Source organism: Palaemon carinicauda, chromosome 6 (assembly GCF_036898095.1).
Source record: "Palaemon carinicauda isolate YSFRI2023 chromosome 6, ASM3689809v2, whole genome shotgun sequence".
In the NCBI taxonomy this organism is placed as follows: Eukaryota; Metazoa; Arthropoda; class Malacostraca; order Decapoda; family Palaemonidae; genus Palaemon; species Palaemon carinicauda.
Window position 1 is genome coordinate 3253021 of NC_090730.1, and position 12185 is coordinate 3265205.

Sequence of the window (12185 nt, forward strand, 5' to 3'; positions counted from 1 at the left end):
ACTAGAAAATTAATACTCTGCTCTAAACGCTCGTTGCATTGTGCAATATGTCTTCACAGTTGCTCGTATAGATGTGCCATGTTGGATGGGTTATTGTGGCAGCTTTTTCTTTGTATTAGAATTCTTTTTGTGGGGGTGGCATGCCCACCTGTTGTACGAGGCAGATTCTTTTAGAGTGCAAGTCATAACACTGCTATAATGGATTGTGCTGGTAGCTACATCCGAAAGATTATGCGAGATATATTTCAGGTTGTATGTTTTGCCCAGACATACTAATAGTGTAGCTGGTAAGAACAGAATTGTAGAAACGTGAGAAATTTGTTGGGAGCTCTACTGCTCATACCCTAAGAAGGATTGATCAAGATCTTCAGCAGAAGGCTTGCAGTGGGACAGGGCCCTGTTGACTACTTTCAATTTAGCAACGGAAATTTCCTGGTATATGGATTTACTTCAAGTAAAGCACCTCCATTAAAGTACTTCACTAGAGGCACACACAATGCCTACAGTACCCCTCAAGGTCTTTGCAGAGTTCTCTTGGCCCCTGCACTCGCTTTTGAGCTATCAAATATACGTCCGTTATTACATCCTTCCTTCCGTCTTGTTTTTTAACCTGGTAAGTTTTGCTTCATGCATTTACCTGGGTGGTTCGTTTCACGAGAACTCCAGGGCCTGGGCCTTAATGACTTTAATTCAAAACTTCTAAAATCAAGTAGCCAGTTTATTCAAGGATAATCTCCTCCGGTTTGTTTATACTGTTGGAAATGGTAAAACATTTTTTAACCAAAATACTGAATTTCATATGATCTCATTCAGTTTAGGTATACAGTATTGCCTTCCCCCTTTTTCTACATCGATTTTGTTTGGTTCCAATTTGCACAACAAAATGTGAAGGGAGACTCGCCTGCCTTATCTACGATTTCATGCATGTGTGTTATATTTTATTGCAGCCGTTATGTCTTTAAACTTCATGTCCGACATTATTATTGGCGACTACTAGTGCTTTGGATAAGGTAGATCGTTTACCTTCTAATCAAAGTCCTGAATTTATTTTTAGGCAGTCAGAGCAAGAATGTAAGATCCATTGGGTTTGTTATATACAGTTGACCTCCGCATCTTGATTTAGTTGAAACGTAATTTTGTTGAAAAGGGTAGTATAATTGTTGTCTCCTATTGCTAAGGGATGTCTATTTATTTGAAGGCCTAACATTTAGATTCTATTTCTATAATTTTGACATTTAGTTGCTTATTGATTAAAAATTTTGAATTTTTAGATATATTTATTGTTTGGGAAATCTATTGATAGAGAAGTGCAGTATTAAATTTTTGAGGTTGCTATGATGTTATCAATATTCAGTTATCTATAGATACTGTTTTTAAGCAACATGAATCAATTGCTCATTAGCCTTAAATGTTTTTGCAATGAGTAACGAGAGAAAAAACATTTTATTTCCATAATTGTCTCAATTTAAATAAGTTACCCTTCACAAGAAGGGGGGGGGGGGGGGGAGATATGGACGGTCGTTTGAAACCCACTAATCTTTGATAGTTTCTAGTAGTGTGTGCAACTTCCCTTTCCTTGTGAGCAAGGGAAATTATAGGTCTCCCTGCTGAGTCATCAGCACCTGTTGCCTGGCCCTTCCTGGTCATAATGTAGAGGGGCCTTGAGCACTGATCATATGTATATATGGTCAGTCTTTATAGTATCGTCCTCTCTCTAGGGCAGTGTCTTGTCCCTTGCTTCTGCCATTCATGAGTGACCTTTAAACCTTTGAAAAGGGAAAAGATATATTTGAAATGGGGAAAATATCTCTTGGAAATTTAAGCACCGTGTATTGCTAAGGCTTGTATGAAGTGTATGGCTGCAGTGCTGTGTTGTACCTGTTGTGCTCTTTGGTTTTTGTTTGGAAAAAGATTCTTTTATTATGGATCAGCAACTTTTATCAATAGTACTTGCATGGTACATATTTTTTTTTCTTTTTTATACTTTAAACCAAACTTACTTTAGTCATAAATCAGTAGGATACAGTATTTTTTTTTTTATTGAATTGTAAGCTTATGGATGAGTGTTGTGGAGCTGGTGAATGTCACATGTTTTTAGCCAGCGATCTTGAAATATTTTTTTAAATGTAAGCTGTAGAATGGTGTTTTATTTTTTATATTCTCCCATAAGTAGCTGAAAGCACTAGGCATTTAATCCAATGCATGTGTGGCATTTTGCAGAATACAGTGTATTGTTTTTTTATTATTGAATTTTTACTTCTTAGCCATTTTTTATTTGTATTACTATAATTTTTTTTTTTTATTATTTGGTATGATCTTGACCCATATGTTTGAGAGGGAGAATTTGTCTTTTCATAAGTTGTGGATTAGAATGAAATTTTACACTTTTAAGTGTAAGCGTTGCTTGTAAATAGCCTGGTTTGCATCAGCTGCGCGAGGAAATGTGGCGACGACGTGAGGAGGAACGACTGTTAGAGGAAGAAGAAAGATGGTATTGGGAGGAACGAAGAAGGTACGAGGAAGAGTGCGAATACTTGGACTGGTGTAGAAGGTATCCTCGTGGGCCTCCTGGCCCCCCTCCTATGATGCCTCCTGGTATGCCAAGACCACCCTTCATGCCTGGGATGCCACCAATGATGGTACGCATTAATACATTAACTTCTTAACATTTTGAAATCTTTCTTCTCATTTGGTTAAATAAAACTTTAATTGCAGCGAGTCTGAATGTCTAGAAAACTAAATATTTGAAGTCACATGTCTAGAAAACTAAATATCTAATAACTACGAATCAGAACAATTTTGTGATTGCAAATTGATGTGCTGTATGTGCATGTTTACCCTTTCATAAATTTTCATCACCTTATCATGTCAGGTTTTTTGAGAAATCTAAATTTTCATCACCTAGAAATATAAGCTTATCACGTCAGGTTTATTTCAGAAATGTATATTTTTGCTTTATTATCATTTTAAACTTAATTTTTCATGTAATTGTTGCAAATGACATCATTTAAAATCTTTATAAAAGACATATATAAGCACTAAAGTTTAAAAAAGCCATTTTTATACGTACTTATTCTGTTTACTGCAGCCAATTCGCCGACCAGACTCCAGTGATGATCGGCATGTTTTGGCTAAGCATGCTGAAATATATCCCAAAGAGGAAGAGTTAGGTGCTATACAGAAGATTGTTTCTAACACGGAGAAAAGTTTGAAAATGGTCAGCGATTACTTAGCTGAAGTCGATGCTCCAACTAGGGTTAAAAAAGAGGAAGAATCTAAAGATGATGATAAAAAGGAAGGGTAAGTATATTGTGTTATATGTTTGAAATTAATAAACAAATCTGCAAAGTTAATCCATATATGGGAAATTTATAAATTTTAGATTTGTGAAACCCCGGAGGTAGCCTGTATGGTTAGTTGAGGCCATTGATGATTTATTGTTTTGCAGCTTCTAATTTTCAAATAGAGAACCTGAAATTACCATGAAAATTTAAGAAGACACCCAATTTATCCCTGCCAGAATTGATGTTTGATGCTGTATTAAAAATTCCCTTGTGAAAATAATGGAAAATGTTTATTATACATTAAATTAAAGATTGGTCCTACATTTATACAAGCTTTCGTCCTTTCATACGAGAAATTATTCAGGCGTAACTGTAACTCGCCTGTTAAAAACTTGAATGAGGTGTCGGCAATAGCCAGTAATTAATGGCTGGTGACGGGGAAGCCCTGTCCTTTCTGCCGGTACACTGAACAGTCACTTGGATTTTTGCCACTGAATAACACCGTGGTTCTTCAAACTTGCCTTAAATATTTTCTTAAACTCTTAGACACTTGATGCAGATCCGTTGCTGCCCAAAAAAGAAAGCACAAGAGCTTGTTACTCGAGATACTGGCTGCCCAACTGGACAAGAAGCAGCGATCACAAACCGCCAAGATGATTCTGGATGTAAACAAACAACATGGCTGCCTCAGAGAGGACCTGCTCTTGCTTGGCAATCTCGAGTTCAACAAGCCTCCAGAGATAGTAAAACTCTGCTTTGTTCATTCTGTGGTAATTGTAGAATTCTTCATTGGTGTTAGCTGATCAGTTTTGTTTATAGTTTGTCCTATTTGCTCCTCGAACCGCAAGATCGTAATGTGGTGCTACAACACTTTTGCTCGCTAGCATCGGCTGGAGGTTGGTGAAAGCCTCGAGCAAGAAATTACTCTTGTGATTCCAGCATTAGTCCCAGATGCAAGTAAAGTCTGTTCAATATACCAGCAGAAGTTACAGGGCTTCCCTGCTGCTGGCTGCTAATTACCGGCTATTGCTGACACCTCGTTATAAGTTTTGAACAGCCAAGTTCCAGCTGTGCTTTAATCAATGCTCATGAAATAACTTGAAATTTTTTTTTTATGTTTGGATGATGATGATTTACTGGTATTTGCTGGTTTGATTATACTGTGGAATTAAAGAAAGACTCAAGAGTGAAAGTAGTCAAAGTAAAAGACATTTTTTTTAAATTAGTAAATGTTTTTCAGACAAACCAGCTAGTCATAAAATGTAATAATCATTGAAGGAGAATTTGTGTTGGTAGTTCGTTTGAGGTAAAAAAAAAATTTCAAGTACATAATAGCAAAAACATAAGGAGCATAAGACATGAAGTTGTATAATCCATATCAAAGTGGGATATAGTTGTTGTAAATGAGTTTAGTAGAGATAGAAGGGAAGATTAATTTTAATCATCCTCACAATGTTCTGTGTTTTGTTTCTTATGAAAGTCAGTTTTCTGTCTTATATACATCCTATACAATTTCTTTAGCCATATTTTACTAGGTGGCTCTTGAAGCTGCTTTAAATATTTTTGTATCTCCAACTGTTAATTTAATGTTGATTGCTACAGCTTTTAAAAACTTGTGATAATTATAGTCAATTGCATATTGAGTATTTCAATAAAATATGTAATTGGAGGTTTTGTGACAATTTACTGTACTGTAATTCAAATCCTTGTAAGAAATGACTATTTTGTATCACTTTGTAAGTGTCATATTTTGTTATTGGTTATGATCCTTTACCTATTTTTCTCCCTCCAGTGAAAAGAAAGATGACGGTCCACCGCGCATGCTGAAGGGAGTAATGCGAGTAGGTATTTTAGCTAAGGGTCTCTTGCTTAGAGGTGATACTAGTGTCCAGCTTGTTGTATTATGTGGTGATAAGCCCACCAGAACGCTTTTGGATAGAGTGGCTGACAATCTTCCTAAACAGCTTGCGGTAAGTGTTACTTCTTGCCTTTTGTATTTCTTATAAGGTCAGGGTGTGCAAGTGCTCTTAATATAGGTATTTTATTGTTAAGAAGGCTGATGCCGTCATGATGAAAAGTAACCTGACTACACACTTTATTCCTTGTGATGATTGAGAATTTTGAAGGTAAATGTAGGGATCAGTGGAATGTTCAGTATTATGATGACTGAATATATGGATGTAACATACAGTATACTGTACTTTGTTTTGCTTACATTTATAATTAAGTGGTAAGAGTTTTATTACTTTTTGAGTGACACCAATTTGAATACTAGGGAATTGTTGTTGATTCATTTTTTAACTGAGCATTTTTATGTAATTAAATTAGACTAGTGTATATTAAAAAGGGGAATGAGGGGACAGATGTTTATCTGGAGACAAGCATGTCCTTCTGAAAACATCATGTAACTTGGTCTATTCCCAACAAGATAGTTGTTACATGAAATGCATTTTAAATTTTTGATGAACAAGATGAGCAAATTTGGACACATTTTATATTCTTCAGAACATTTGTTTAGAAATAAAGGGAGTATGCTGTCTATTGTGAAGTTGAATATCTGAATCACTGATTTAATTAAAGATATCAATGTTATTAAGTTTATTGCATAAAGTTAGTTATCTTTAAGGTCACTTGGCCTCTGTCCTTGAGGGAAACTCATTTAAAGAGACCATGGTTTCAGAGCTCACAGTCACTTGGTAAACTTCCTTTTTTTGTTATACATACACTGATAATGCTATATCAGACACTTGATACAAGATGCTAAGAAAAACTAGACAATATTGTACAGAGTAAGAGTATTTTGATGCTTGGCAAAGAAGATGAATTGGAACACGTACGTGTTAAGTCGCCGACTACTGGGTGTTGGGCAGAATAGTGGATAGATTAATCCCATGCTTTGAATTCCACGTATACTTATGTATAGTGATATGACTTGGTTGGCTGTGTATAATTTAAATCATGGATAAGGATAATAGACTGTAAATTGTATTTACAATTCTTATATGATTTCTTAGGCATTATATTTTGAGATTTGGAAAAGTAATTCGTATATACTGAAGTATTGAACTGGAAAACTACATTAACCCAAGTTTCATCCAATTCATATCAACCTTAGCTGTACCAAAATAATCTCATATTGTATTTAAGACATCTCATCACATAGATGACAAGCATTTCACCTCTTAAATGGCCAGTAGTAAGGGCTACAAATCCAATTTTCTATTAAGAATATTTACGACCTTCCTTGATATCTAACATGTTGGACACAGGTCTCGTGCGCTTATTGCCAAAATTCTTATATGGGCAAATTATTCATGTTTGCCCTTTTCCTTGGTTCTTGTATGGCTTTATCCTGATACTTTCTTGGTAAACTGTCCATCCCCTCTTATCCCTGTGTAAGCCCCGACTATTCAGTCATTGAAATCTTGGTCTAATGGTATAAATTTTTATGCTTTTCTACACACCACCTTCAGTTTCCAATACGGTGTATTTTAAGTCTTCACTTTACAATATCTATTACTGTTATTTTCCTTTCTCTCCTCTCGGTATTACCTTCACAGTCCATGGCCTGCTAAAGTAACAAAGTTCGTCTGCAACGTGTTTCTCCTCATCCTGATTAATTGTATCTTCGTCATTTTGGATCTTGAAATATGTTTATGCTTTCAAATTATCAGCTTCAAAGCAAACTTTAGTAATACTATTGTTACATTAAATATTTATCATTGAATAATAGAGGATATGCCCCTGCACCAATCCTGCTCATTCGTAATCCAAGTACTCTTATTTTTATCCTTTGTTCTCTTTCTGGGTAACATAAGCTGGATTTTGATTGTATTTAATTTTGATCTGCACTCTTTTCTTAAATTTAAAGTTAGGTTGCATCTTCCTCTGATTGTGAAGTTTGTCGCATTTTAGCTCTTGAAGCGTTTTATTCTTTGCATGTATTGCCTGTATTATTGCTCTGATGCCACTGTCTTGACTAGAGATTGTATGTCATGATTAGTTATGGTTTGATGAGGCTTCTGTTATCCTATAGTTTTTTATTACCTATGTAGTCCTTTCTTGGTACCCAGTAAACTGCTTTATCAGGATCTACAAATTCATGGTACCGAATAACCTTTTCCCTCTGAGTTTGGTCAGTGAAGCCTCTGTTAATCTGTAGTCTTTTATTATGAATGTATTCATATCTTGGTGCTGCGCATATTGAATAGCCATTTACTTCTCGAAGAGTAGTAGTTGCCACAAAGAAGCTTCTGTGATATTCTGGTGTTTTTATTACCTGTTTAGTCCTTAGCACTCAGTGTATTACTTTTTCAAGGTCTGAAATTATGTGCTACTGAACAACTCTCTCCTCTATGAGTTGTAATTTAGTTGGGGCACTAATCTGTTAATGCTACTGGTCATTGGTATGTAGGACCACTTTCTTTAGGTCAACACTTTCCTTTTATCTACGCAAACACAATAAACTAGCTTTCAAGCTATGGCAGAGGGCATTTTTGAGAAGAGGGTTGATATGTATAGAGGAAAAAAGAAGGGGTTTGCCCTAAAGTCCATGAGTGAGAATTGGTAGCCATCAGTATTTTGTACAGAGTAGTACAAATCTGCTTTTGCGTCTATCCATGAATGCAACTGATATTTGTGAAGTTTGTGCGTGATTAGGCCTGCTGGCGTCAACTACGGATAACAGTGTAACACTTGCATGCACTCGAGCTAGATAGCTAAGGCTGCCAAGAAATTCCATTGAACCACTTTTATTAATAATTTAGTCCAAAGTCGGCTTGACTATTGAGCTATATGACAGTTCATTTCTGTCAAGTACTTAACTTTAAATTTGTGTGGAAGTTCATTTGATGTAATAACCACAAATTTTTTTTGAGGTTATAATTATTTTAAGCTTAACATGGTCTGATTTACCTGTTAATTTGTGTGTCGTGTCATCCATGATAGTTGTTCATAGGGCAAGGAAGTTATATGCAAATGTAGGGAGTATTTTGCATATACTGTATATACAGTATCCTCAAAGTGGTTAGAATTTTTTCTAAGCATATTCAAGCAAATATTTTCAGATATATTTGCCTAATTTTTCATTTTCAACGCCACAGAAAATGTGCTTTTAATATAACATACTGTACCATTGCAAACCATAACGTAACAAATACTTGTAACACAAATTTGTTATTTTTAATAGTACCCAAGGTTCTTGGTAATGTTTTCGTTTCTTTTATTAGATATTTTGTGTAAAGTATTGTATAGCTGTTAGGCTTTGCCTATGGTATTTGTTACTGTGTGATGATAGCATTGGGAAGTCTATTGTACCCTTCTGTATTTGGTCAAAATGTGTCGAGTAGACGTGAGCTGAAGTGTCTTTCAATGTATTCTTCTTTGTCTGTTGAACGCAATTGAATTTGGCATGGATTTCTTCATGCAATTTCTCTATTTTCATTTATGGGAATTTATTTTGTATATGTGTTTCAAGTTTACGCACAACCTGAATGTGTCAAAGATGGTGGAATATGAATGATTATTATTTGAAATTTTTTTAGGTTGTTGCTCCTGAGGATAAGTATGAAATTCAGAGAGTTGTCGAAGAAGCTGCATTAGTAGTTCAAAATGTTGGTAGTGACCAACGCATATCGGTGAATGTAACGTTAACATCGCCGATAATGAGGGAACAACTGCTGCATGAAGGAGGTATGTTTTAAAGTCGTCTTTTCAGCTTGAATGTCTACAGTGACAGATTTAAAAAGAAAAAGGAAGCCTTTGTATGGATTGAGTCTTTTATTCTGTCTGATTTTCTAACTTGTATTTTGTTTTCCTTTTTTTTTTCTTTTTATGTTCAAGCTAATTCTGACTCTCTCCCTATCAACTTTTGTTTCATTAATTGTTCTATAGTTATTCAGCAGAATATTACTCTGTATCCATTGAAAGACTTTTTCTCTATAGGGGAAGTCCAGGTTTTCATCACATTCTACTCAATATTCTTCAGTAAGCTGTTTATGTTGGCGTAGTCAAATAATTGAAAGAAATTGTGATGAAAATGCTAAAAAGACTGGCCTCTTTACTGCTTAACATGGAGACCAGGGGACACAGTGGAGAACTAAAGAAAAGTCTGTTTTATGTTATTTTATATAGGCCCTGCATTGTGACCAAAGTGGATAATTAATTAACAGTATAATTTATGCATTGCTGGCCCCTGGTTCACTAAGTTAATAACTTTCCCCTCTGTTTAGATAATGATGGTCATTCAGAAAGCAATGGAAAAAGGGCCATTAGTGGAAAATAAGTAAAAATAAAACATACCGGACAGCAGCAGATATTTTTTCCTAAAAAGTTCTTTTGCAGCCAGTTTTAATCTCATTGTAAACTGTGCTATACTTTTTCAGTCTCAAGTGCCTTCACAGTCAAGGCATGATGCATTGTGGCTCTCTTTGTACTGCAGAGGGGAAGAGTTGCCCATTGGCCACACCTGACCCAATCTCAACCAACCTTTGAACACATAAACCATTGCGGTCATTTGCCATTGTCAGTGTAGTATTATAAAAGCTAATCTTGATTTTATCATGTCACTTGTAATTAATCATGTTATAATGCATTGCTCTGAAATACCTAAGATCTAATCAGTTGAAACAAAAAGATTGTTATTTTTTTTATGTGTATATGAACCTGTAATAAAATTCAGTTGGGCTGCTTTGAGGTTTATGTGCAAGCAAAGGAGGTGGGTGGTGAGAGGAAGATGGCGGGTGGGTGGGTGTGGCGCGGGTGTGTGACGGACGCTGTGTTGTTGTATTTTAGACTCCCAGGTGACCGCCGCCAAGGATCCTCCAGATGTGCTCGACAAGCAGAAATGTCTGGATGCTCTAGCCGCCCTCAGACATGCCAAGTGGTTCCAGGTTTGCAACCTATTCATCTGAGGGTAAAACTCAAGAAGGCTGCTCCTTCCTGATTTTGGGTGTAGTTTGAGAAGGAGCAGGCTTCCTTGGGTCCCCTCAAACTTTTCAGCCTTATGGTAATGTGTGGGTGGGTTGGGATTCAGTTTTGTGGTAGGTTAGTGATAGGTCATTGTGGGTTCTTTCCTTTGCTGTACAACTTTAGCTAATTGTCATTTGTCCTTTGATTTTATGGCACACTTTGGTAATCACCATGGATGGAGACCTAGCAAGGTGTTACATTTCTTTTAACCTAGTAGACATGGCACTTGTTTGTGCGAGTTATGTAGTTGGTAAATATGATTGCCTTTCTGTGTTTGCCATTTTCATGATGATTTTCAGAGTGAAGTCTGCCTTCACGAATGGCAGTTTGCAGAGCCTTTGGATAGTGATGGAAAGAACTCTAGTCATTCATCTCATGACTGATTTTGTTTGATTTTATTTTTATTCCTTATCAATTTCATAATCAGTCTTTTTTAGTGAGGTTTAAGTAACAGTTGCCCCTTCTCTGTTATGTTCCGTGCGTTTGGTAAGGGCACAGCAGTGGCTGGAGGAGGACAAGCACAGACTTCTCCCTCTTGTACATAGTGTTAGGGGAGTCATTTTGTTCTTATCCTCCAATTCACCAAACCCGAGCATGTCTCTCACCAACTCACGGAAATGTCCCTATGTGAGCTTAGCCTGCGAGAAAAAGCATGAGGCTGGAAAGTACAGAGGACTCTGCTTCGTATTGGAAAGGGGCTGTACTTAGTTCCAGTAATGGTGTGTCTTGCGCCTTTGTAGATTTTGCTCTCAGTATAACAGCAGTGGAGCCTTTGTTTTGTTTGGAGTATCCAAGCAGAGTTCAAGCAAGAACCTGGTTCAACATAAGATTAAGGCTAAAGGAAGAAGAATCTAGTTTATATTTTGTGCTGGCTGTTGTGGGTGCATGGAATGAAAGGAGTTTACAGTGTCTCTTGCTGTTTCATCTCTATGCACTTGTGTTGTACAAGATGGACAATACCTTATAAGATGATTGAAGACCATAATTGTTATTTCTTGCATTTAGTATCATAGTCAAAATATGAAATATAATGGATTTGATAAATCATTTTTTGCCAGTTGTTAGATACTTTGTAACTGATAGTATATAATTAAATTATTGCTTCCCATCTTGTACCAACCAGCACTGTAACATGAATACTAGAAAGTAACTGAGAACCGTATTTTATCAGGCTAGAGCTAATGGTCTACAGAGCTGTGTGATGGTCATCAGAATTCTTCGAGATCTCTGCCAAAGAGTGCCAACTTGGGCGCCGTTAAATAACTGGGTAAGTACGTTTAACTAATAACTAAAATATTATTCGGTTTGATGTAATATCCCTTTAAGAACAAGCACATAAGAGTAGGTTATTTTTTATTTCCAATATTGTGAAGCACAGTAGTGTGTGATAAGGAAGGTGAGTTTTTTAATTCTTAAAATAAGAAAAATAAGATAATTAATATTTTATGGTATATAGAGATTATAAAAGCATCAAAATCCATGTAGGGCATTCCAAATTTGAAAAGAATATTAATTATATTGCCAAAAGTACTATGGAGATGTTAATATCACCAAACATATTTGTAAATTACTAAGTTTCTGACTGGGTATTCCATAAATGGTTGCCGGATGTGAGTTGAGCTCATCTCTGTTGAAGGGCAGGGAGGTTGTTTACCATATGTAACTTACAGGCATAAGCTAAGTTGTTAGTAATGGTGAAAAATAAGTAATTTAGCTGTATTACAAAAGACTGGAAGACTTCAAATAAGGCTTGGTTACTAAATGGCCTTTAGAATTTTTTTTTTTTCTGTGTGTGTTGCTATTGATATTTGTTTTTTACAATGCTGATCTGAAAGGGGTACCCGATTTTATACATTAATCTTTAATGTTGCTGCTGCGTCGATGGTTCAGCAATTTAGTCTTATATATTCTTGTTTAATCTTCGTATGTAGA

General features: G+C 35.9%; 1 protein-coding gene across 8 annotated transcripts in view; it reads left to right on the forward strand.

The window, feature by feature from the left end:
• The window catches only part of Zn72D (Zinc-finger protein 72D), a 37936-nt gene that overhangs the window by 18867 nt on the left and 6884 nt on the right, over window positions 1–12185 (forward strand). For 6 of the 8 annotated variants that reach the window (XM_068374869.1, XM_068374862.1, XM_068374863.1 and 3 more), the window contains 6 exons: window positions 2415–2639; window positions 3089–3300; window positions 5077–5254; window positions 8828–8975; window positions 10077–10174; window positions 11425–11520. In XM_068374869.1, coding sequence (XP_068230970.1) covers window positions 2415–2639; window positions 3089–3300; window positions 5077–5254; window positions 8828–8975; window positions 10077–10174; window positions 11425–11520 — 957 coding nt within the window. The remainder of the gene's footprint in view (window positions 1–2414; window positions 2640–3088; window positions 3301–5076; window positions 5255–8827; window positions 8976–10076; window positions 10175–11424; window positions 11521–12185) is intronic. The other 2 variants (XM_068374866.1, XM_068374868.1) reach the window with 1 other exon arrangement.